The 26,225-nt window shown below is 42.4% G+C and overlaps 2 protein-coding genes across 2 annotated transcripts in view; one reads left to right on the top strand and one right to left on the bottom strand.

Moving 5' to 3' along the window:
* Positions 1-12,658, top strand: part of slc18a2 (solute carrier family 18 member 2) — a 37,894-nt gene extending 25,236 nt beyond the window's left edge. Inside the window, exons 10-16 of the mRNA XM_069141888.1 lie at positions 132-227; positions 4,734-4,812; positions 7,114-7,165; positions 7,731-7,794; positions 7,881-8,000; positions 9,200-9,333; positions 11,737-12,658. Coding sequence (XP_068997989.1) covers positions 132-227; positions 4,734-4,812; positions 7,114-7,165; positions 7,731-7,794; positions 7,881-8,000; positions 9,200-9,333; positions 11,737-11,844 — 653 coding nt within the window. The 3' untranslated portion in view covers positions 11,845-12,658. The remainder of the gene's footprint in view (positions 1-131; positions 228-4,733; positions 4,813-7,113; positions 7,166-7,730; positions 7,795-7,880; positions 8,001-9,199; positions 9,334-11,736) is intronic.
* A 6,496-nt stretch (positions 12,659-19,154) lies between these two features.
* pdzd8 (PDZ domain containing 8) overlaps positions 19,155-26,225 on the bottom strand; it is a 40,521-nt gene continuing 33,450 nt past the window's right edge. The window contains exons 4-5 of the mRNA XM_069141855.1: positions 25,692-25,854; positions 19,155-25,594 (exon numbers count right to left, since the gene is read on the bottom strand). Of these exons, the coding sequence (XP_068997956.1) occupies positions 23,235-25,594; positions 25,692-25,854 (2,523 nt within the window). The 3' untranslated portion in view covers positions 19,155-23,234. The remainder of the gene's footprint in view (positions 25,595-25,691; positions 25,855-26,225) is intronic.

The following is a 26,225-nucleotide window of genomic DNA, read 5'->3' as shown; positions in this document are numbered from 1 at the left end:
GAGAGCAGGCTGTGTTTGCATGTGTCTACGTGCAGGCGGCTGCGGGCTGGAAAGATATTACATAAGAAGAAAAGAACAAAAACAGACTTTAATTGACACTGCAGCCACTTATCTTCAATCTTCATCCCCAGGTGCCATTTGTTTTGGAAACATGGCCATCGCCATGATGGAGCCGACGCTGCCGATCTGGATGATGGAGACCATGTGTGCCAGGAAATGGCAGCTGGGTATTTACAAAGCTCCTTTCAGTACATGTGGAGAGCACACATTATTCAGTCAGCATTTGTAGTTACAGCACCATGAAAACACACACACACACACAAACCGCATGCATTCATACTGCCCATCCAATATGCTTTCTATGAAAAGTTTAGTTTATTAGGACACAGATGTATCCTCAGTGATCACCTGCACAATCTAATGCAGTCCGGTGTACAAGGTGTACCATGTTTGGTGCAGCAGTATCAGGGGGAGAGCTGCTAGTGCCCTGACACATGTCCATCAATCACAAGGGTTTTCTGCAGTATTCACAACTAGGAGCATGTTTTATTCTAGAGTTAAAACCATCAGTGATGGCATGATACAACTGCAACAGGCTTTGGTACTGCATCACATTAATATTACCCCACAGCTTACGTGCTTACAATAATGTAGACATCCTGGCTCTTTCTGATGTGATTATGGGCTGTGTTTGGTTCTTAAGCTCAGGCGGACATGAAGTTCTCGGGTGTCTGAAAAACCGCCACATAGGAAAAGGTTGTGACAGGAAACCGGAGGTGGACATAAGAATCTGGTATGAAGAGAAGGTTTCTGGAACCGTCACCTGGATCCAACGAGGTCTTATGAGCATCTTTAAAGAGGGACTCAGTCTGCCAGGTAACGCGGCCAATAAACAGGACGGCGGAAAGACGGTGTCACAGCTGTGGAAAATCTCCTCAGAGGAGTGCTGGCAAGATTCCGTGTCTGTTCGGTCAGAGTGAAGGTGAAGCGGGCGAAGACCATCGGCCAGCACGCCCGCCTGAAGACAAATCGCTCGGCTGATTGGACGTAAGCCAGGTTGTCTTGATTGGTCCACACACTAAATAGTTGCTGTCAGGGGCCTGCTGGCCGACGCACTTCCACTGGTTACAACCGGCTCGTTCAGGCCATAACAATGACAGAAGGTCCACACGGTAAACTGGGTTAAGGTAACGTTTTAATTTTTTTAAAAACACAAACTGTGCAAAAACAGAAGAAGACACAACTCAACAAAACTCAAAGGCTGCCAGGAGCCCGGCTATCTGTGGAGCGAGCAAACGATGAGGAAGCCTGGCTTTATGCTCTTCCTCTCAGGTGCAACTAATCACCAATCAAGGCCAGGCGGAGCCCCGCAACCACACCAGAAACCATGTCAGCAAGCCAAAGGGGCGGGGCCAAGCAGACCACATCAGCACTGCAAGTGGGTGGAGACATCACCAACAGGAGAAAACACAGGGAGCAAAACAGGAAGGAAGAGCTGGCGGCCTGGGCTGTCACTCAATACTAGCTCTGTTTTTAAAGTTGTTGTCCCCAATAGTCACTTCGAGCTAACCGATAGCAGCTCTCGTCTCCATCATTATAATTGTGCTCAAGACAGGACAACCAGGGGTGGACCTTTTGGTCCAAGAAAGAGCACCGGGAGAGTACCGCCGTCACCTTGGAACCAGAGAGGTCTCTACCGTCAGTTGTTGTGAGGGATCACAGAGGTGACCAAGAAGCAGTGTTTAACCTCGGTGGAAGCTGCTTTAGCTTCAAGTGTCCATAAGAAGGGGGGTCCTAATGGGAGTTGGGTCACTTCTGCATCGGAACCATTTTTCAGACCTGAAGCTACGAACGCTTTTATAAACAGTCTGAGGTCTGGACACACCAAATCCGATCTATTCACTTGCCTGCGGACAGCCTGTCCTAAAGATCTGATTTGAGGAAAGAAATCCCATTTGCTTGCGGTCTGAACAAAGACTTGCTCACCGTAGCCTCTCATTGTGAACAGCTGGTTGGCAGTCGGGGTTTGGGGAGGAGATCAATGGAGCAATTACAGGGACAATGTGATAGCAAGGAAAGAGCATGCTGTTGGCAGAAAACATCATCAAAGTCTTGGTAGACAGAAGGAATAACTGGCAGGCAGTGAGTGGAGGGACATGGGGCTCTCTGAGCTGAAGGGTTGGGGGGAGGAATCAGGAGGGCTGCGATGGAGAGTACTGGGCTGAGATGAGGCCAACCGAGATTCCTATCTGGCCAACGTTGGCTCAAAGGTTATGGAAGGTGTCCACTGTCCTGGCTCCACCAGACTGTTGCCCACAGCTTCAGTTTTCTTCGCTGTGATTGTAGTCCGAATACGCTGCTCATATTCGCGTTCACTCAGCCACTCTGAAGGGCGGACAAATGAGCAACCAGTGTCGGTGGTGAAGTGCGTTTGTCCCACCCCTCCTTTACTGTGATTGGGTAAAAAGTGACAGTGACAAGCGCAGCGTTTTTCCCAAAGTTGAATATTTTTGAACTCTCAAAGACCGGAGGAAACCTGAACGTTTGGCGCCTCGTCATGCTGCCGGTGTTCGAAAAGGAGGCGGCGCTCCCGTTAACAACGGTGTGTGCTCTGGGAAAATCGCTTTGGTGGAGAGTTGCAGCGGTGGCAGAGTGTCGGTTAGTGTCGCCGCATTTTGATTGGTTAAAACTAACCTGAGGTCTACGCCCGGTTGGACGGGACGACTGCAAACGATTTGGTATGGAGCAGTCCCAGACCCTGATGTTGGACGGGTCTTGTCAGAGTCTGCTTGGTCCATGACGGCAGATTGTTCTGTTAGGAAGCTTGACGAGACAGACTGAGGCTTGAAGTGAAAGATTTATTGTTCTTGGTGGAGATGGAGGCACAGAAGGGTAAAGGCCAAGGGTTGATAGGGGCGGGTCGCCGGGTGGACCGGGATGAAGGTGGTACGTGGCTGAAGAGTGAGATGGAGTGAACATGCTGAAGAGTGGTGATCCTGGACGCAAGAAACAGACTTACTGCAAGCAAATCAAGGAAATACTTAGCCTGTGCTATCCTAGAAGGCCAAGAGTAACACTACGATACGAGCTGACAAAGATCTGGCAAAGGAGTGGCTCAACCAGACACACAACGTCACGAGTGAAGACTTTTAACGTGAAAATCTCCAAATTACTTGAAAAAAATGTTTCATATTGATATTCAAGCTATTGAAAGTCATATTTACAAGGTGACATCTCCACTTATTTTCATTTGCAAATGCAACGTGCTTCCATACAAATATCGTGCAGTCAGTCAACAAAGTGGAAACTGAAAAGAGGCTGGTTCTCCAACGGGACAATGATCCGTAGCAGGCAGAAGCTGAACTGACCCGTGAAGAAGAGACTGTGTGGTTCCTCATGTCCAAACATTCGTATATGCCACAATTTTAGTTAATGAAATAAAAAGTAACACTGCATTTACATTTGAAGACGGCTCATTTAATGAGTGTGTCCTGTAAGTGTTGCATTTACTGCTTTTCACTTCAAAAATCCACAAAGTGAGTAGTTCGCCCAGGGTGCCACATATTTGCATACAACAGTAATTCCTCCCATTCATGAAATAATATCATCAGTTATTGCTCCACATTTTTCTTGTCTGATTTACCAGTTTCTCCAGGATTTTGTCCAGGTATTTTTGTGATTGTTGTGTTCAAAAACTTTAGATTTTGCAGCAAAAATTTCTCCAAAATTGCGATGTAATTTGAGTTTTTTGTGGTAAAATTGCAGATATTCAAAAATATTGCAATTTTTTGATAAAGAATAAAATGTAATCACTTCTTTGATTATAAGCAGGATACACATCACATTTAAAAAAATTGTTTTTATGTATTTATTAAACTTAGAGAACCATGGAGATAAAAGCTCCTAAAAGCTGCTAAAAGCTGCTAAACGTTCATAAAAGGTCCTAAAAGCCGCGTGTGTTTCCAGAACAGACCGTCTGTGACTGGAATATAGAAACAAGGACTACATCAGCTGTCAAAATAAGAGCTTTAGATGCTGTTTAATTCATGTTCATTCAACTGTATGCGCAAAAATAAAATTCAGTCTTTTACAGCTTGAAGTTTTTATAAAACTAATTTAACATACAGTATTCCTCATTCCAATAATAAGACCACAATTCCCGTTACTCCTGTTTTTTTGGCTTGTTTTGGCTTTTCCGATTAGCAAGCGCAGGGTTAGGAGGTATTTTTGTTAATAAAGAGAGTCTTGTGTGGAAAGGCTACTTTCAAAATATAACGATGCCATCGTACTCTCAGCAGAGCTTCTTTTCATGACATTTTTGGGGGTGGGAATCTTTTGGATTTTTTGAGGAGATTGCCTGAGATTTGTATTAATTATCTTCTGATCGCAATTTCCTGGAGGGACCGATTTACACATGATATATAAAAATGTAATTCTTAGTGACGTCAGCAAATGTGTCACTTCACCTCCATTCTTCCCAGATTTTATAGAAAGGTTTTGCTGTTATTAGTTTGTCCCTGCAGTCAGTTGTATATGAAGTCTGGGTCAGATAAAAAGGATGAGAGGGGAACAGGATATGAGGGTGTCACATGCTGGCAGGTGAAAAGCACCCGTCTTCATTGCAGACAATGGAAGATGTGCTGCAGCTCAGTGATGAGGCACTGATAGAGATCTGCTTATCTTGGATATTGTGCCCACAGTCTCTCATGTCTCTGTGTCTGTCTGTGGCCCAGGCATCGCCTTCCTACCAGCGTCCATCTCCTACCTTATTGGAACCAGCATCTTCAGCACATTGGCTCACAAGATGGGAAGGTAGGGAGGGAAATTAACCTTATCTACTCTCTTGCTCGCTCCCTCTGTGGCTGTGATATCTGTTTCCGCTCCTCTAAATGAATTTTTCACTTTTAGTGTCTGTGAGGCTGGTTTATTGAAGCCCTGATGATACGGGGCATCTATATCTGTTTGCATGAATCTTTCCTTGAAATGGTGTGTTCTTTTATTCCTCTTGTTCCTAACCACAACTCTTTTCAGTGCCCTCATGAATCAAACATCTTTATATAAAATTTAACAGAACTTCACCAGCACAAAATGCTTCAATAAAACTTCCACCAATAGTTTGAATGCGTATGAAATAGAAAAAACAACTGTATTGCTTTTTATCAGGCCACTGCAGGGTTCCACGTCTTCATAAATTTGGAGCCTTTATACACTCCATGGTAGCACCTAATGCAACAGAGATTTTAGCCACACCCACATAGCCTTCTGGAATCGTGTCAGGAACAACTACTTTTGGGTCTTTGGTAATATCAGAATACTTTAGGACAGTTTCTATGCCTATAAACAAAAACAAAGAGCACTTTTTATTCCTATGGATTGTTGCCTCCCTATTTACACATAACCATTTAACAAAAACGTCTGTTAATGTACATTATACAACAAGTAGTTCTGACCCAGCGATCTGATTGGTCAACAGAACATTATGAACAAATCATCATGACATCACCCCTTTTGAATGGGAATATATAATTAGAATAGAATTTCATATAATATGTAATATAATGTAGTTTCTACTTGTTATAGTTCTATTAAATGACCCATTTGGTGAAGTCGGGTCTCTTTTGGTCCTTTTTGGTCGCTCTGAGCACCCGTACCGTAACACCACGGATAGTCACGCACTTACAGTCCTAGAGGAGGCTAGCTGGACCGGTTTGGTTTGAACACATGACACGGAGCTAAAATGTTAAAAACACATGAGAACATGGATATCTTTGTTCATCAGATATCTTTGTTCATCAGATGTCTCTATTCATCAGATATCTTTGTTCATCAGATATCTTTGTTCATATCTTTGTTCATCAGATATCTTTGATCATCAGATATCTTTGTTCATCAGATATCTTTGTTCATATCTTTGTTCTTCAGATATCTTTGTTCTTCAGGTATCTTAGTTCATCAAATATCTTTGTTCATCAGATATCTTTGTTCATCAGATATCTTTGTTCGTCATATCTTTGTTCATCAGATATCTTTATTCATCAGATATTTTTGTTTGTCAGATATCTTTGTTCATCAGATATCTTTGTTCCAACCAGACTGAGCTAGCTGATCAGTTTAGTGTTTCTATGTTCTGTATTTATTCAGTTGGAGACTAGAAATCATCTCTGTTGCTAGGTGGTTGCTAGGTGGTTGCTAAGGGTCTGACTACTTCCTGGAGTAGGAAACATTACATACGTTACATAAGAGTCTACTGATTGTTTTCCAGTTATTATTCATACCCCATGTGTTGCCATTGAAACGGAGATCAATAACAAAAAGTTGTATATTTTGAGAGTGAATTGCTCCACAATATGAACACATTTAGATTATATATTTTATTTAGTTGGAAGTGCCTCGGTCCTGACCGCATCACTGTTGTGCTCAATAATGACGTTAAAGCACACTTCGAGTGTAATATTGCTAAAATAAAGACTACATGTGTGAAAGCATCTAACTTTAGAGATTATAACATAACAGCAACATTCACAGATTGAATGAAATTTTCACCGCGGAGCTCCCTGAACTTGTCTTTCATTTCTTGTGTTTACTGACTTACCGACACTTTTTTTTAAAAGCCTTCGCAGTGTTCTGACTGTTTTTTTTTTTTTTTTTTTTTTTTTTTTAAAGACCACCTATGTGTTTCCATGTAAGAAATGTCAGCAGATAAAGTGGAATTTTGATAGAATTACCATAATGTAATTTTTTTTTTTTTTTTTTTTTTTTTTTTTTTGAAGACTGAAATGATTTTTATTCACAACTTATTTATTTTTTAAAGTCAGTTCCTGATATATTAACTAATAAAAGCCCTTTATTTATGGGTTTTTTTCATCAAAATGTAACCCCTCTCAACATTAACTCTTTTACTTACAGCCACAGACGGCCTCGTATATATATATCTATATATATATATATATATAGATATATATATATATAGTATATACATATGAATATTAATACATTAATATTCCAGTCATGTAGATAAATACTGTGTATTATAGCCACATCTTTTGCAGAACCTATTGATGGGAGTAAATGTGTTTTAGATGAGCCAACACTGATGACTTTTCTCCATTTCAGGTGGCTTTGTGCTCTTATTGGAATGACGGTGGTTGGAATCAGTGTGATATGTGTAAGTATGAAGGCAGCTGATACACTAGTAGTGTGAAATCAGATGTCACCAATGGGAGATTTGACCATCAATGTTGACTCATTATAGAGTTTAATACTGAGCGGAAACATTGCTGTTTAACAGGAGCTGCATTCTAAAAAGTTGTGTCGGATGTATGAATTATATAGAGGTTTCAACAGCCAGTAGAAGCACAACAGATTCACTAAGATCGCTAAAAAAGGTATTAAATTGTGTGTTTATTCCAAAAGTTTGCACATTTGTTTTGCACACGTTTTGCAGGTGATATCAGGTGCAAATCGCTCTAATCACGTGTGTTTAGGTGATTCCAGCAATGAAAAAACACAACAACCGCAAAAGGAAAGGAAAATGTATCCCATTGAAATGAATAAATATAAATATAACATGAAGAAACACTGGGAGATTATCAGTGAGAAAGTCAATATGAATAGAAGAACGAATGATTTCCATGTTAAAACCAAAAAGCAGCCAGCTGTTTTTTTTTTTTACAATCCCATGTAATACACTGGAAGACATTAAAGGTAAATGAATAATTTGTCTGTTCTAGGTCCCGTTTGCCAGAGACATCTACGGGCTGATTCTTCCAAACTTCGGTGTTGGTTTTGCGATCGGTAAGTCGGCTTCATTTACAAACTTCACTGCTAAACGTGTACATTATGTTACATGTACGATGATGATTGATTGCGATGTGTTGCAGGCATGGTGGACTCCTCCATGATGCCTATAATGGGTTACTTGGTGGACTTGCGGCACGTGTCGGTTTATGGAAGCGTGTATGCCATCGCTGATGTGGCTTTCTGCATGGGATTTGCTTTAGGTAAGCAGAAACCAAATACACAACAGCCATAGCAATACTACCGACTGTTCAACTACAGGTTTTAATACCTGTAAAGTGAATTCAAACAGTAAAACCACAGCAGGCGCAGATCTAGGCGCATTGGACCTTTGGTGCAGCACCAGGTTTTTCTTCCCATGCTTGTGCTGATTTGCAGTTTTGTTGGATCAAATTGAACCCGGTTGCCTGAAGACCGTGGAACACAAATTTTTCTTCAGTCATTCATCCCAAATTATAGAACCACTTCCTACACTGGATATGAGTTCTCATAATACCAGCAGAGGAGTCCTTAGAAATATTAGTTACTCAGTAGTTAGTACTTAGGACAGGGTACACAGTACATAGAACCCAAAACATAGAACACAATACAGAGAACACAGTACATAGAACACAATACAGAGAACACAGTACATAGAACACAATACATAGAACACAGTACATAGAACACAATACAGAGAACACAGTACATAGAACACAATACAGAGAACACAGTACATAGAACACAATACATAGAACACAGTACATAGAACACAATACAGAGAACACAATACAGAGAACACAATATAGAGAACACAGTACTCTCCCGCAGAACCCCCCACAAAAACCCCTGAGGGACACATTTGAAAGACTTCTCCAAGTCCACAAAGCACATGTAGACTGGATGGTTACACTCCCAGGACCCTCCAGTAGTCCTGCGAGGGTAAAGATCTGGTCCACTGTTCCACGACCGTGACGGAATCTGCACTGATCCTCTTCAATCTGAGGTTCCACAATCGGTCGGAGTCTCGCGGAACCTCTGGGTACGCCCAACTAGCAGGAGACCCCAGGGAAGACCCAGAACATGCTGGAGGGATTATATATCCCATCTGGCCTGAGAACACCTCAGGATCCCCAGCATGAGCTGGAAAATGTTGCCGGGGAGAGGGAAGTCTGGGTCAGCTTGCTTGGCCTGCTGCCACCTTGCCCCGACCCGGATAAACGGAAGAAAATGGATGGACAGGAACTCCGTGGACCATGGTCACTTCCTGCTGGGATCACATAGTTCTAAGAACCGTCATCAGTGCTCTTAGACTTTCTGACCCTGCTGTATTTTCTCATCACCACCAAATTGTTACTGTGTAATTTATCCTAATATATCATCTGGTCAGTACAACATAAACAACTTTCTTCTCCTCAAACAGGTCCATCTATTGGAGGCTCCATCGCTGAGAGCATCGGCTTCCCCTGGCTGATGACCATCATTGGGATAGTGGACATTTTATTTGCTCCTCTCTGCCTCTTCCTCAGGAATCCACCGGGACAAGAAGAGAAAATCGTAAGATTCAAAACACACTTAAATACTGTAAACCGGATCTTACATAAACCCACAGAAATACGGAAGCTCTGGAGGGCCAGGTGGACAAACACAAGACAAGGTCATAGATCTTGGATAGATTATAAATTGTACTTCCAACCACTCAACACTATTTTCTGTATCTCTGACATGTATTTGCGTAAATCCTAAAATAGTCATACTGTGCACTAAACTGTCAATATCATCATTATTGTTTATTAACTATAATCCTTTACATCCCTTCATTACAGCTGTCCTTAGTTAACTGAGTTGTTGTTAGCCCTGTTGTTAGCGTAGCCACCACAGCCAGTCTGGCTAATCGATTATCTAATCGGATTAATGTTAGTAAAAGTCAATAACGATAATATTGGGAGTTTGTGGATTATATCGTTAGCAATATGCAAACTTTGAGAATGCTATCGACTTTATAGTTGGTCAGCTGACAGTTGAAGTGAACTTCCTGCTGAGAGGAGACAGACTGTTGTGCTGTGATGTCTCTCTTTATATAAACTTATCTCGTGCACACAAAACATGTGAATGCAAATAACCCTTATAAAGGAGTTACCAAGTTGTCTGCTGTGGATGAACGCATTTTAACATTTCCTTTCAGGGCTTCACAGAAACATACACTGTCATGTTTTACAGGCATTAACCAATGCAGAAAAACTATGAATTCACTTTCCACCACTTGACATCAATGGACTGCATAACATCTCCACCCTGCATCCCTTTCATCCTGCAGCTCCACCTGTCTGTCTCCATCTCCATTTGTCCTTCTCCATGCAGCATGTGATGTCATTCATTGTCCCTCTAACACCACCGTCACTCTTTGTATTCACCCCCATCCATTCATCTCCTCTGCTGCTGTCTCCCTCCATCACTATTTGCATCACTTTCAAATTTGATGATGGTTTACAAATCACATCAACTCTTATTTAATAGAAAATAGACCAAAGACAACATATGAAATGTTGAAACTGAGAAATATTATTGTTTTATGAAAAATATCTGCTCATTGTGAATCTAATGCAGCAACACGTCTCTATAAAGTTGTTCCAGGATCATGTTCACCACTGAGCTGCATCAACTCTTCTTTTAACAACACTCTGGAAACGTTGGGGAACTGAGGAGACCAGTTGTGTCCATGATTTCCAAACAGAATCTCAGATTGTGATCCATCAGACCTCAGGACAGTTGTCCACTTCACCTCAGTCCATCTTCAATGATCTCGGTCCAGAGAAGGCGGCGGTGTTTCTGGATCATGTTTCTATCTGGTTTCTTCTTTGGAGAGTTTTAACATCATTTGTGGACGCAGCGATGAACTGTGTTCACAGACGATGGTTTTCACAAGTGTCCCTGAGCCCATGCAGTGATTTCCACTCCAGAATAGTGTTTTTAATGCAGTGCTGCCTGAGGGCCCGAAGATCACCACCATCCAATATTGGTTTCCAGCCTTGTCCCTTGTGTTCAGAGATTTCTCCAGATTCTCTGAATCTTTTAATGATATTATGAACCGTAGACGATGAAATCCACTAATTCTTTGTAGTTTTACGTTGAGGAACATTATTCTTAGATTGTTGAACTATTTTCCAACACAGTCTTTCAGAGTGGTGAACCTCTCCCCATCTTCACTGCTGAGAGACTCTGCCTCTCTGAAATCATCTTTTTATAGCCAATAATATTACTGATCTGTTGCCATGGGAACATAATTAGTTGTCAGATGTTCCACCAGGTTTGTTTTTTAGCGTTACACAACTTTTCCAGTCTTTTGTGGACCCTGTCCCAACTCTTTTGAGATGTGTTGCTGCCATCAAATTCAAAATGAGCAGATAGTTTTCATAAAACAATAATATTTCTCAGCCTATATGTTGTCTTTGGTCTACTTTCAATTAAATATGTGTTTACATGATTTGCAAATGATTGCATTCTGTTTTTATTTACATACAACCTTAAAAAGAAAGATGGCATATGTACGGTATGTCTATTTCATAAGTTAGATGTAACAGCTCCAGTGTCATGTTAACTTGTACAATGAGTATTGTACAGTTTTTACTGAGCTATGTTGTTATGTACTTTAGGTATTTGAATCAGTATTTCATGTCAGCATAACTTGGGCCCAGCGTCTTTCTGTTTTTCAATACTGTGCATTGATGATTATTTCATGTATTTTAAGTTTAAGTTTCTCTGTGATGTTTTACATATAAATATTTCTTAGACGTAAGAAATCTGGCATACTACTGCTAGGACATGCTGAAGTGAAGAGGTTTCAAATCCTACACAAAATATAACCATGTAAAGTACATAAACATTTAAAGATAGTTTCTTATGTGTTTTACTCAGTATGAAAATCTTGTTGTCAACACCTATCAACAACTGTCTTTTCAGGCAATTCTGATGGACACCAACTGTTCAATGAAGACACGGTCCTACTCCACACAGGGGACGTACTGCCAGGGTGAAAGCATGGATCCAGAATATGATGATTACGATTAACAGGACACCTTTAACACACACGTTAACCCTTCAGAGGATCTATTTTGTTGTACAAAAACGAAGAACACTGACGAAAAGAAACAGTATTGAAACAAAATAGCTGAAATGTTTCCATGTGAATGTCCTGCGTTCAGTCTTCAGTGTTCGGTGTCCTCTTAGCAGTTGTACTGGAGCAAACCAAAGTTGTCTTGATCTGTGGTTGCAAGTGCATCGTGTGAGAGATATTTTTTTTAACCAACAGCCTTATTGAGTAGAGAGATCTGTCAAAGAGTACCTTTTAGACAGTAGGAAGGTCTGAGCAAAAAGTGCGCTTTGCTGGTTTTATTTTGAACACAGATCTGTCTTAATCCATGTGTTGGCCATTACGTTTTATCTATTGTATGTCAACGATACTGTCCCGAGTATTATTATTGGTGTCACAGTTGATATTATAATGGATAATTGTGTGGTATGTAAAAAAAAAACTGCTTTTCATAAAACCCGGGAAGATTTACGAGCCTGTTTGTATTGAATTATTTCCAGAAGTACAAACCAAATACTTCCTGCTGTTGGAGATGAACTGCATGAGGACGTTATTACACTTTAGCTGCTTCAAAAAAGGAGGAGAATGTATTTCAAAACAGATCGGAAACTCCATGTCTTTTGGCAAGTTTAGAGAGAGAGATGACTAAAAACATTTCCCAAATTTACTCCTTTGGGAAAACTATGAAATTGTATCTTAACTGTATTCACACACACAGTTTAGTATAACAGCATGAACCCAGTATTATAGTATGGAAGTGGCTGATTTCAATAAACTGAAAATTTCACAGTCTTTCACAATAACTCCATCTTTTCTGTTGGCCTCGGTAATATTAATGTAGATATTTAAGCTTTGATATCACAACGATCCATAACCATGTCTTTTTGGGGTAATCAACGTATTTGTTATGAATGCATTATGTATAATCCAGCAGAGCAGGGTTAAGAGTGATGGACCATCTACCTCCGGGGTGGGATACATCACAGCTGCTGGTGACTCTTCTGCTTAATTGCCAAGACACTTTGCTGGTAATCAATGAAGCAAATTTATGCATCAAAATTCCCCAAAAATGAACTTGAAGTAAAAGATTCATGTTGATGGCATTTGCCTCCCGTGATAGCTGTCAATCCATTGAAACCTGTCTGAGTTCTGACAGGCCACACAGCCACTGTTACACACTTCAAGAGTTCTGACCCATGTGATTTACCAATATTTTCCCATAATACATATATATAGCCACATTTAGAGCTGTTTACAACAGACCTTTTCAGCATAAATGTCATATATCAGGTTAATAAGAAGTTCATTCCATTGCAATGTTCTGGGGGCTCTAATGTGTACACTTCTTCACTGCAATGGTTAAGCAATATTTCACGAGAGGGTGATATTGTGATTATACAACAAGTTACCAACTCAATAAAACATGTCATCTAAATGTGTTCATGTTGTGGAACAATTCGTTCTCAAAATAGAAAACTTTTTGTTAGTATGATCTTCGTTTCCATGGCAACACATGGGGTATGACTAACAACTGGAAAACTTTCTAGTCCACTTTATTGGTTTCTCTCTTAGGACACCACAACATCAGTTTATTTATGAAGAACATTGCTCTTCATCCGTGTTGTTAATAAACGAGTTGCACCAGGAGCTTCGAGTGTGAATAGTTTACTTAAGCTGAGTCTTTAACATCATTCCAGCACCTGATTTCACTTTGTTGGATGTGTTGTTCACTTTAACATCACATTTAACATTTAGCATCACCTGATATGCCGACCTCGAGGCTCCCAGCAGAAACTGTTGAAGCTGCTACATCCTCCGCTGGGGTCGATGTCAGTCGGTGATGAGGAGCTGCTTTGATTGGCCATGACTGAGATCAGCTGTGACACACCGTCTACTATCTGTTCCTCCTACTTTGCCACGCTGCACCACAGATGCATTTGCGTTCATCAAATTACAAAAAGAAGTTGGCCACACCTGCCTGCTCTGCAATAATGTTACAGGAGGATTCATGTTTTTAAAGACTAAAACACAGCAGCTGTATTAAGTTTGTCGTTAGGCTGCAGCACAAAGTAGGAAATGACAACAATAAACACATCATGGACAGAAAATAAACTATTTAACATCGTTTCCCTGCTAGAAATCATGGCACACACGACGTGATGGAGCCGTGTTCAGTGGAATATGCAGGTTGGACCTGAATTTTCTTTGCGCTTACAGCGACAAACAGAAAACCCACTGAGTGGAACCGACGTTAGAAACACAGAAAGTGGTGAGCAAGATGGACGCAATAAAAATTGTGAAAACTCTGGTACACGTGAAGAATTATTTTAAATGTTTAATCCCTGGAGAGAAGCATGACATGCAGATGACTATTTTACAGCGCTGATCACAGGCAGCTTCTGCACTGACGTGTGTTGTGAGCCAAAATAGCAACAACGGTCGAAGCAGCAGCCTTTTGATTGACAGCTGGATGGATGCAGCCGCCAGCGGCTGAGTGGGGGAAGTGTCATCTGCTGGCGACCTCACCACTTGCTGTGTTTCTGCTCTGAGCCATCATGAATGTCATTACTTACACCTGAGCTTCCTTTGCTATGACGAGTCAGGACGTGTGTCGTGGAAAAGGTCTGTTGTTACATCTGTCAGGATCTAAGTACACAATTCATTCTCATCGGGTGCCACAAATTAGCCTGCTGCAAACCAGACCCCGATTTAACTCCCTGAACATCTGGTCTGTCCACCCTCCACAGAGAACCGTTTGCAGTCCTTCCTCCCTGCTGGGCGTCGACCTCGGGTTCATTTCAACCAATCAGCATGCGCCGAAACCGGCCGACACTGCCAACCTCTAAAGTGTTTTTAAAGTTGATTTGAATGAACGCCAGCAGCGTGATGAGCAGTGGCGGTTTGTTAATATGGGGCGCTGAGGCTCCGCCCCCTCCAACGTTAGGAAAAAGAAAATCTTACTTTAACATGTAAAACATAAATGAATGATGAAATAATAGTTTATTATATATTTATAATAGTTTCATATTGCTTTCTCTCTGTTATATCAGATGACACTGAAAAGTTTACTGAAAAGAACCAACAGCTGTACAGATTGGTTAATCATCATCAATGCTACTAGTTGTTCTCGGAGGCCACAGGTGATCCTGACTACTGCTTAAAAGAGTTTACCACACCTTAGATATGTATCTTGTTGTAGTTAAACTGCTAAATTGTTAGTACAATAAAAAATGAAACTCTCCTTAATAACTGGACAATGATGTGCTTCCTTGACTCTTAAACGGACATTAAAAAGCTCCTCAGTTCTTTGGTTCTCCTGGTTTGAAGGTTCTTTTAGAATTTACAGCTAGTTACTTTAAACTTGTCTGTTTCATATGTATCTTTAAAAATGCATCTGTCTTTGAGTAACATCTGCATATTCAGAACATTACACTGAACAAAATCAGCAGGAGGAGAAGCAGCTAATACCTCCAGCTGAGCACAGACAGGCTGTACTGGAATACTGCAGTTCTCCGCTGAATGGACACTGAGCCACGATCCAGTGAGGAATTATGAGAGGTTATTTATGGCTGGAAAACACCTGTTAAACACTGATCAAATATCTCCTGAGGCAACAGAGAAGACACAAACTTCGAAATAGTTTCAAATACATATTTTTATGGTGTCGATAGGAAAAGGGACCCAAAAGTACAACACAGGATGAAGGTTAACCAGATTTATTGTTAAAACAGGTTGTGATGTGGTAATTGTCCAAAAGGCCAGCGGGACAGAACTGGGCTCAGTTCTGGGCTCAGCCCGAGCTACTAGGCAGCATATGAGTGGTTGAGGGCTGCTGGGCAGCGGAGAGTCAACAGCTGGCATCGCAGGTGGAGATCCAGCAAGGAGGAGAACTCGAGGAGAACTTGGGGAGAACTCGGGGAGCCACCGCAGGTTACTGCTGGCGGCTGAGCAGACAGACAGGTGCATCCAGGGACCAGAGGTCTGCAGGTGAGAGCCGGCAGAACTCTGACGCTGAAGCAGAACCATCTGAGCCAGTGGAAGACCGGCAGTAGATGTACTACTGAGGTGATCAGTGGGATGAGGATCAGCTGTGTCAGGAACAAGAGTTGATGGGCAGCAGGTGGAGCTGAACGAGCTGCACACACACACCAGACACGCCCACCAGCACAGGGACACGCCCACCGGCACAGGGACACGCCCACCAGCACAGGGACAACTCTAGGAAGGAGAGGGATCCTGACATATGTGAACCCTTTTGCTTTAACTTTACTTTAAACTGAAACTCCCCAACAATGCTCATCGCTATGTTGTGTAATTTATCACTTTTGTCTTGAAAAGGGTGAGAAAATTATAAAAGGTTTGTTTAATATTATTTACATAGCAGTTAAAAAGTTGGAAAGATGAAAGTAGGAAAGATGGTGCTTGAATATCCAAGCAGTCACAGTCAGGGAAGGTTACTGAGGTTTTAGTTGCACCGAGCCACATTGATAAAAAAAATACTTTTACATTTATAAAACAAATCAGTGGCTGCTTCTGTTATTTATTGTTCTGGTCAGTGGCTGCTTGAAAATGATTAAACCACTCTTGGCTACAAGGGCTTGTGTGTGGCGATAATCCTCTAACTCATACTATCAGTATTTCTTTTTAAGAGCAACCGTGGTCACCGTGAACAAAGTGGATTCTCTTTTACAGCACCAATCTGAAAGGCTTCTTTCTCTTTGGAGATTCAATTTATGCACAGCAGCCACAGTAGCATTGTATTTGGGTTTAAAGTTTCTATGACTTCTTTGTGGTTCTGTTCATCCAGAATCTGTTGCCAACATTTGTGTGTTTGATTCTTACATGCATGTCATTGGTTGGATGTCGATGTTTGAACACCACATTCTCTATTAAATGTGGTTTACTTTAAAAAAGCAGTTTTGTCCTCAGAAATGAGGGACAGTCGGATCTTCTCCACCATTACCTCCTGGTGTTAGTCTCAATGCAGTTTCATGTTATTGCCATGACAGCTGTAAATGAACAGAGGAGCAACATGCATGCTTTTCTGCGCGGTCGCAGCAACACTGGCGCTGATTGGCCGTCCTGCGTACTGGAAGACAGCAGGACGAGCTGCCATGACGGGGAAATATGGGAGCAGACACTGTAATCAGCCTGTCCATCGCAACGCTGCTCTTCAATTACTTTGCAGATGCTCACACAATACAACAAAACAACAGTCGTCCTTCCTGCAGCAGTGCAGGTGCAGGGAAAGTTTACTACTTTTTTTAGGCATCCTATTGTGTTGCTTTTTATTGGGATGGATCCTCTGAAGGAAACTGTGATGAACTGAAATGTGTAAAAAAAAATAAAGATGCAATTTCTGAGGAAAGGGTTGAGTTGTGAGAGTATTCAAATTTTATTTATATAGCGCCAAATCACAACACAGGTTATTTCATGGCACTTAACACATTAAAGGAAACGAGTATCCGGTACAGACAATTTACTTCTGACGAGTATCGTCTGAGTAATTGTGTCAATATCCGTGTTGATGGAGGCGTCTAACAGACACGAGCTGTGTGCACACATCTACACACAGAGCCCCGCCTCCTCGCTGACTGCTGAGACACGGACACACACTCGGTTAGTGTCCAGCGTCCACAGGAATTAACAACAACTGGAGACTACTGGTTCATTTCTTTGTTTTCCTTGTTTTCCATCGACTCGCTCCGTCCTCGTTAAGATATCTTCACTCAGCTCAGCACTTTCAGTAGAATCACAACCATGCAGCTCTGAAGTGAGCGATACCTGCAGGAAGGTAAAGGGAGCATCGAGAGGAAACCGCACACGCAGGCTGAAACAATGACAATTTGACTTCCTTACTGTCTTTGTTCTCAGCCGTTTTCAACCACATCCAAGTCTTTCTCAGTAGATGGAGATTAGTCAGTAGTGAGTCATCACTTTGCAAATGTCCACTAAGGATGACTTTGTGGTTTCTTTCAGCGATTTTTCTAATGCACCTCTGTCCTGACCGCATCACTGTCATGCCAATAATGACCTTAAAACACCCTCCAGTGTGATACTGTAATTATACAAGTTACCATCTAATTAAAATATGTAATCTACATGTGTTCATATTATGGAGCAATTCACTCTCAAAATATTTGCCCACTAACTTTTATATTAACTTTTTGTTAGTTATCTCCATTTCAGAATTGTTCCTGAGCCCATGCAGTGATTTCCACTCCAGAATAGTGTCTGTTTTTAATGCAGTGCTGCCTGAGAGCCCGAAGATCACCACCATCCAATATTGGTTTCCAGCCTTGTCCTTTGTGGGCAAGGTTGAAAAGAGAGGATTTCTAGTCTCCAACCAAATAAATACAGAACATAGAAACACTAAACTGATCAGCTAGCTCAGTCTGGTTGGAACAAAGATATCTGATGAACAAAGATATCTGATGAACAAAGATATCTAATGAGCAAAGATATCAGATGAACAAAGATATCTGATGAACAAAGATATCTGATGAACAAAGATATCTAATGAGCAAAGATATCAGATGAACAAAGATATCTGATGAACAAAGATATCTGATGAACAAAGATATCTGATGAACAAAGATATCCATGTTCTCATGTGTTTTTAACATTTTAGCTCCGTGTCATGTGTTCAAACCAAACCGGTCCAGCTAGCCTCCTCTAGGATTGTAAGTGCGTGACTATCCGTGGTGTTACGGTACGGGTGCTCGGAGCGACCAAAAAGGACCAAAAGAGACCCGACTTCACCAAATGGGTCATTCAATAGACCTATAACAAGTAGAAACTACATTATATTACATATTATATGAAATTCTATTCTAATTCTATATTCCTATTGAGGAGGAGGAGGGATATTTCTAGTGATGAGCAGGTTGTGATGTCATCATGATTTGTTCAGATGTTCAGGTGACCAATCAGATCTCTGGGGCGGAGCTACTGGTTGTATAAGTGTCGTTACACATAGACAGACCTTTTCTAAATGCATACTACATTGTATAACTGATCTATATATTTTGGAAGTGTGATCACATACAAAGAATTTGAGGGCCACCAGCTGGTTAAAATTGTAAATAAAAGCTTGCTTTCCTTGTTTGTTGTTGATATTTAATATAAATAAACCTTAAACCTAATAAAGTCGTTTTTTGTGTTAAATGATGGAATCTGTCATTCAGTTGAACTAAATTAAATTTTTCTGGTTTACATTTTAATCTCTGATTTGTACCTTGAAATGTCTTCTGTGTTAGCAGATCAAACCACACTGCAGAGTGATGGAAATGATTTCATTTTCTTTATTTAGGTTATGTACAATAAAGCTTCATTGCATGAGTCTTTCTCAAAAGCTGCTGTACAACATCCCTCACAAACACACACAAAAAGAAACCAACATCATATTGACTTGCTGTAAGCTGTGGTGAGCAGTCAGTGCAGTTTCAAAGGTTGAGGATGGTGGTGGCGGTGGGGGGAGAGGGGTGCATGTGATTCTTTCTGATAAGAACAGGAAGTGGGCCGTTGCCTCATCTGAGTTGGGCTAATTAACCCAATTATAAAAGATTTCATCCCATGCAAAAATATTTTATTTTGTATTTTGCTCACTGAGATCAAATACGTTTGCAGAATGTCTCTGAGGCATTTTTCTCTGTTCCAGTATACTAACAGGGACATGAGACAGAGACAGCAGCGAGGAAGGTGGAGCTGCTCTATGTTGCAGACTAAAGAAGGACAGTTCACGTTTTGTTACCCAGTTTTATGCTTCTCTTAGAGTTATGCTACATGCAAGGGAAAACGCACCCTCTGCTGACTTGTTTAGTGCATTTTGTGTGATGTTTGCTATTTTTGAATCTTCCATTCGCTGTTTTTGTAATGCAGGAAAACCTGAAGATGTGAACTTGCACTACTGTAGGGTTAGCTCTTCTGAGGGGGAGTTAAACTCCAACCTTTAAATGAAGTAGGTCATCAGTCCATCACCATCAACATGTGATCTGAGGGCTGCGTTGTCCATCTGCTCCAACCAGTGGGCCGAACAAAAGAAGTGTTTGAGAGCTCCTCAAAGGCCTAAATGTGTCTGTTGACTTGAATGTTGGAACCTACAAATTCTTTATTTCAGTTATGAAGTGTTTGGGTGAGAAAACTTATGAAACTCAACACAATAAATGGTACATATAGGGACCAGGTACCTAGAATAGAGAAAAGGCTTCTTTAGAAGCAATGGAGGCCTTAACCCAGAGCAGTTATCTGAAAGGTGTTATCTAAAGTTATCTAAAAGAATCTCAAAGGTGTTAAGCGACAATCAGGCAGGCATCAGCGCAGCATGACAAAGTGAACGCGCTTCATTAATTTGAACGAGGCCACTCGAGGCACAGCAGGAGAGTTAACGCTGGGGTGTCCAGAGAGAGCTGAAACTGTTGCTATAAAACAGAGCAGTGTCACTTACTTCATAACATCTCTCTCCTGTTTGACTTGTAGTCATCAGCAATACAGACAAAACTTTATCTGCTGTCATATTTACAACCGTTTTCAAAAAAGTTAGGACACTGTAAAATGTAAATAAAAACAGAACGCAATGATTTGTAAATCCTGTAAACTCATATTTAACTGAAAATAGACCAAAGACAACATATAACATGTTTAAACAAAGAAATATTATTGTTTTATGAAAAATATCTGCTCTTTTTGAAATTCATGACAGCAACATTCTCAAAAAAGTTGGGACAGAGTCAACAAAAAACTGGAGAAGTCGTGTAAAGACAAAAAAAACAACAGGTGGAACATCTGACAACTAATTAGGTTACCATGGCAACAGATCAGTAACATGATTGGATATAAAAAGATGATTTCAGAGAGGCAGAGTCTCTCAGCAGTGAAGATGGGGAGAGGTTCACCACTCTGAAAGACTGTGTTGGAAAATAGTTCAACAATCTAAGAATAATGTTCCTCAACGTAAAACTCCAAAGAATTAGTGGATTTCATCGTCTACGGTTCATAATATCATTAAAAGATTCAGAGAATCTGGAGAAATCTCTGAACACAAGGGACAAGGCTGGAAACCAATATTGGATGGTGGTGATCTTCGGGCCTTCAGGCAGCACTGCATTAAAAACACACTATTCTGGAGTGGAAATCACTGCATGGGCTCAGGAACACTTGTGAAAACCATCGTCTGTGAACACAGTTCATCGCTGCGTCCACAAATGCAGGTTAAAACTCTACCATGCAAAGATTTGGAGCATCATGAAAAGAAAAATACGACAAAGGAGACCCAGAACTGTTAAACATGAACCTCATTAGCTGTCAGATGTTCCGCCTGGTTTGTTTTTTAGCATGCCACAACTTTTCCAGTCATTTATTGTTCCTGTCTCAACATTTTTGAGACGTGTTGCTGCCATCAAATTCAAAATGAACATATATTTTTCATAGAAAAATTAAATTTCTCAGTTTCATCATTTGATATGTTGTATTTGGTCTATTTTCAATTACATGTGGGTTTATGGGATTTGCAAATCATTGGATTCTGTTTTTATTTATCTTTTAAAAAGCATCAACTGTTTACTACTGTGCTGTGTATGAGTTTCTGATAAGCCTTAAAACTTATAGATCAATGACTCCAAATGGAGTCTTGGGATCTGGTTTCATCCAACAGAGCTGTTTTCCATCTTACTCTCAATCAGACGTTGATACTGTACATTTACTCTAATTGAGTTCTCCCCCGTATGCTTGTTGAACGTCACAGCTCCAACAGACTGAAACCAACATCCCCTAAATGCAGCTGATATGTTTAGAATGCTATCAAACTATCTTTCTAAGAGGATCCACCATCAACCTCAGCTGGAGAAAATGAGCTGTGGCACTGGCTGGTAAAATAAGTGTGTGTGTATATATATATATATATATATATATATATATATAAAGAAAAGGACATCACCAGTGACTCAGTGTTTTCAGTGTTAAGGGTAGATTTGTCATAAAATATTCCCTTATTACAAACAACTCTTTTCCAGACGCTCTCAAAGATGAACAGAATAGTATGTTGGTGGCTGTAGCTGGTTATGACAGAATGACTGTAACAGGCTACGTTATTGATGGGTGTGTGTTGGGGGGGGTGAGGGGAGGGGGAGGCGGGGGGGGGGGGGGATTGCAAAACAGCTGCATATAGAAAAAACTCAGAGAAGGAACATACATTCATTTGGGCATGAAAGCAACTTTCAAAGGCAAATGAGCTGCACTGAATGACATCACTCTTTAAAGCATGAAGATAATCCACTCTCTCACACACACATACACACACACACACACACACACACACACACACACACAGTTTTAGAAAAAAGTAGGTGGATTTGAACATTGACCGGCTACAGAGCAACATTCATTCACAGAGCAGTCAAAAACGTTAATAACGTGCTTTTCTCACATTACACCCATCAAAGTCTCTATCAGTAAGCAATGTGCCGTGGTAGGTGGAGGGGTGTTCTGAACAAAGCATGAATGGGCAAACACAAATATGTATATTGTTAATAATAATAATAATAATAATAATAATAATAATAATAATAATAATAATGAGCGAATTAAGGAATCGATACCACGTCATCACCCAGGACAATCAAATCTTACATCCGTGCAAGGACAAAATAAAATTGGTTACATTGTCAAACTTAGTTATCCTAAACAATACAAACAAATCAACAAAAAGAAAGAGGCAAATTATATATAAGATACCACTGACAATTATGGAACTGCTGAAATCTCAGATCTGTGAGCAGGGAAGGTTTCCTCTAAAATCTAAAGATTTTACAGTGAAGAAGTGCTTCAAACTAAAGATATGCAGATGACTGCCTGCAAGGTCCTTCAACAAATAAATGCAGCACTGCAATGGATGTGTAATCCTCATTATGTCACCTTCATATGGGTTTGTTACTCACAAAAAGACTAATATTTAAGGAAAATTACTTTCCTCCTCCAAAATTCAGATGATTCAGACTATTCGACCAAAGAAATGTGCACATTTTTAAAAGTCCCTCTGGCAAAGCTGTTACAGAAAGGAGAGTTTTCTGAATGAAAAGGTTCTGGTCACATTTTGAAGCAGCAGAAAAACAAAACTGAAGGATAAACATGCAGCACGATGGTGCAGCTCTCAAGCTTCCCTTTAAAAACCTGGCGCATGGAAACGCAAATCAAAACATCAATAACAGCTTCACCATTAATCCTTTATTAATCCTTTTGTCTTCACGTGAACAAAAAAAAACAGTATGAATCAAACGGTGGACCCCAACATTTAAAATGGACCGCTGAAAGTTCCCCTCCGTCAACATCTACTTTTGCTGCACATGTTCCTCTTCTTCTGGTTCAGTTGTATTCAGTGGAGAGCCTCCACGCAGATCTGCTCCTCGGTGATGTCGTCCAGCAGCTGCACCTCCACAGGGCTGCAGGTTTCACTGTCGTACACGTCTGTCCCCATCAGAGCCTCCTCCTCCAGGCCTTCTCCTTTACCTTTAAAGCCTCGCTGCTCTGAGGGAGAGGTGCTCTCCACGGACTCCAGGTCCTCGATGCCTGCCCGGTAGTGGATCATAAGCAAGGTGAGGGCCTGGAGTCTCTCCCCAGACTTACCCAAGGCAGTACTGATAAGGGCTTTGCGCCGTGCATCCGTGGCCTCCCGTTCCTCCAGCAGAAGGTTATTATTGTGCTCCAGCTCCTGGTCAATTTCCTGTTGCAGCTTGTCCAGCATCAACTCCAGCTTCTGGGAGCGCTCGTCTGTGGGCAGCCCCCTGTAGAGGTCGCGGCCTATCTCCTTCACAGCAATGAACACGCTGTCATCCAAGCCGCCCTCCTTACGTACCAGTTTACTGCTGCCGCCGCTGGCGGGCTGCTTGGAGGGGCTGGCACCGCTGGTGTAGGTCTCAGTGTCACTGCTCTCGTTGTCGGATGTGTTCGGGGTATGCTTCGGCGAGGGCTCCACCGCTCCGGGCACCACGTCGGCCACCTGCTCGACAAGCCGAGTCTTGGGCACCTGGCGAAGGTTAAGCAGGCGGGAGCTGGTGTTGATGAGGTGGCGCGTTAGGCCGGTGGTGGCCCGGTTGATGGTGGATTTGGCTTCAGGGTCCGCCCCACGACGTTCAGACGCTGCCACGCAGAACGGGTTTTCAGTGAGGCACTTGTCCTGGCACTTCTTGTGGCAGACGTAGGTGCAGATCATACACTGAGAGGCTGCCTTGGTCCAAACCTTCTTCTTGCAGTACTCACACCAGGTGGGGTTCTGGAACTGGGTGTCCTGGAAGTTGTGACGAACCTCCACCAGCTGCATGGCGCCGTAGGCCAAGTCGTCGCGGGGTGCCGAGGTCATCGGCTCCCCTCGGTCCCTCTCCCTTAAATCCTCGTCGTGGAGGCTCCCCTCCCGCTCCCTTTCTGCCAGCCCCCCTGGATACTCCAACTCGCCCTCAGCTAGATAGCAGAAGTTCAGAGTAACATCTCCGTAACACAGCTTCTCATTGAAGCCCTTGTGCGTGCTGAAACTGCGTAGCGCAGTGCGGCTGACGTTGGCCCGAGGCTCCGGAGGACCCAACCTGAAGGTGCTCTGGTACTCTGCTGACGACGTGGCCATACACTCCAGGGCCACGTGCTCTAACTGGAGGCTGACGTGCCCCAGGCACAACAAGCTGCCCAGCTTAAAGGGATCTTTGCACCACAGAGCCACGTTAAGATACTTCTGGCTGCTCTCGACCTCAAACACCACGGAGGCCTTGGGCCAGCGTGCGGTCTGGTTGCGAAACATGCTTTCTGGGGATTCCCAGAGCGAGTGGTCCTCCAGACTGTCCCGCGTGCTGCAGGAGCTCTCTGAAGCTTTGTCCTTTGCTTGGTCGGTCTTGCTGCTGCCGGTCAAAGTGGCAGGAAGTGGCATTTCGTCGCTGGACTCCGCTGGCTTGGTGGATTGCTTTGCCTCAACCTGTTTGACGTGTACCTTCTCGGCGCCGGCCTTGTCATCGCCGGCTGCAGTGAGCAGAAGTCTCTCTGGAGATTTCTCAGAAGCGCTGACAGCGGTAGTCACGGTGGGAGCAACAGCAGCATGACTGGGAACAGAATCAACACCTTCCAAGAGACTGGTTTCTGAGGAGGCCGACGTCAGCCTTATCTGAGGTCTTGGTGGCACTGGGGGGCGCGAGGGAGGAAGCGGGGGTGGAACAGTGGGGCGCTGCAGACCCTCCCCTGGGTCACTACTCGTCTTATGCGGTGAGGGCTTTGGTGATTCTTTGGGCTGCGGCTTTAGTGGTGACTGGAGACCCACCAGGTTCAACTTGCGGTTGAGGATGGGTGATATGGTACCAAGGGGCTTCGAGGCCAAGGTGGCCACAGTCCTTTTGGGGCTTTGGTTTACTGTAAGCAGAAAATCCTCCTTGGTGTCACTGTTATTTGTGGTACTGCTGTGCAGGCCGCCAGTCTGGCTCGGTTTGGGGTCCACAATCAGCTCTTCAAACTCAGAGTCCACGTCTTTGCTGTCTGATATGTCGGAGAGGGTGGTGATGGGAGCCGGGTCTTCCTCGTAACCTCCCGGATGGGGAATGTAACCGCTTTCCTCCAGCTGCCCAAACCCTTCCTGGAGAGTTCCTAGGCTTCCCGAAAAGAGAGTCTGGTGCCGAACCGGTCTCTCATAAAGTACAACCACCCGGTCTCCAGCCTGTTTCAACAGTTTGGGCACTTGAACCGAGGACGTCACTTTCACACCTGCCAACAGAAAGAAGAACAGAATGCAAGCTGTCAGTCAGGAGGCGTTTTCAAAAGTACATTTATAAGTGTTGATAAGCAGTCGCACATCTCTGACCTCCAATAGCAATGAGGCGATCGCCCCTCTGCAGGTCTGCCAGGGCTGCGGGGGAGTTCTGCGTGACCGTCTCGATGCTGACGTGCACTGCGTCGCCTTCGCTGGCAGAAACGTGTCTGAACGTCATTCCCACGCTGCCGCACGGCCCCTTAACAACCTCCGTCTGAGGAGAAAACGGGACAATTAGGACCAGCGCTCATTTACAGGTTAAAGGCCGTGAACGTCATCTATTTTGTGTCCTGGTAGTAATGTAGAAATACATTACTACCAAATACACCAACACAGACACACACACCTTTTATTTAGTCAAACAACAACAAAAATCGAAGTTAATCTCTTTTTTTGTTCACTGCTGTGTATTTCTTCACATTTAAGGTGTACAATCAACAGCGTGGACCGTTTATGTGTTGAAGAAGAAGAAGAAGAAGAAGAAGACGAACGCTGACATCCGTCTTCAGCACTTTGATGAGCGACTCAAACTGAAAGTGGTAATTCTGTGGGCGGAGAGCGAGAGCTGCAATTAAGCCCCTCAGC

Source organism: Embiotoca jacksoni, unplaced genomic scaffold, assembly GCF_022577435.1.
Source record: "Embiotoca jacksoni isolate LCO1_2020_lvr unplaced genomic scaffold, fEmbJac1.0.p SCAF_92, whole genome shotgun sequence".
Lineage (NCBI taxonomy): Eukaryota > Metazoa > Chordata > Actinopteri > Embiotocidae > Embiotoca > Embiotoca jacksoni.
Note: the sequence above shows the minus strand (reverse complement) of the source record. Positions and strands in the feature narration are given on the sequence as shown.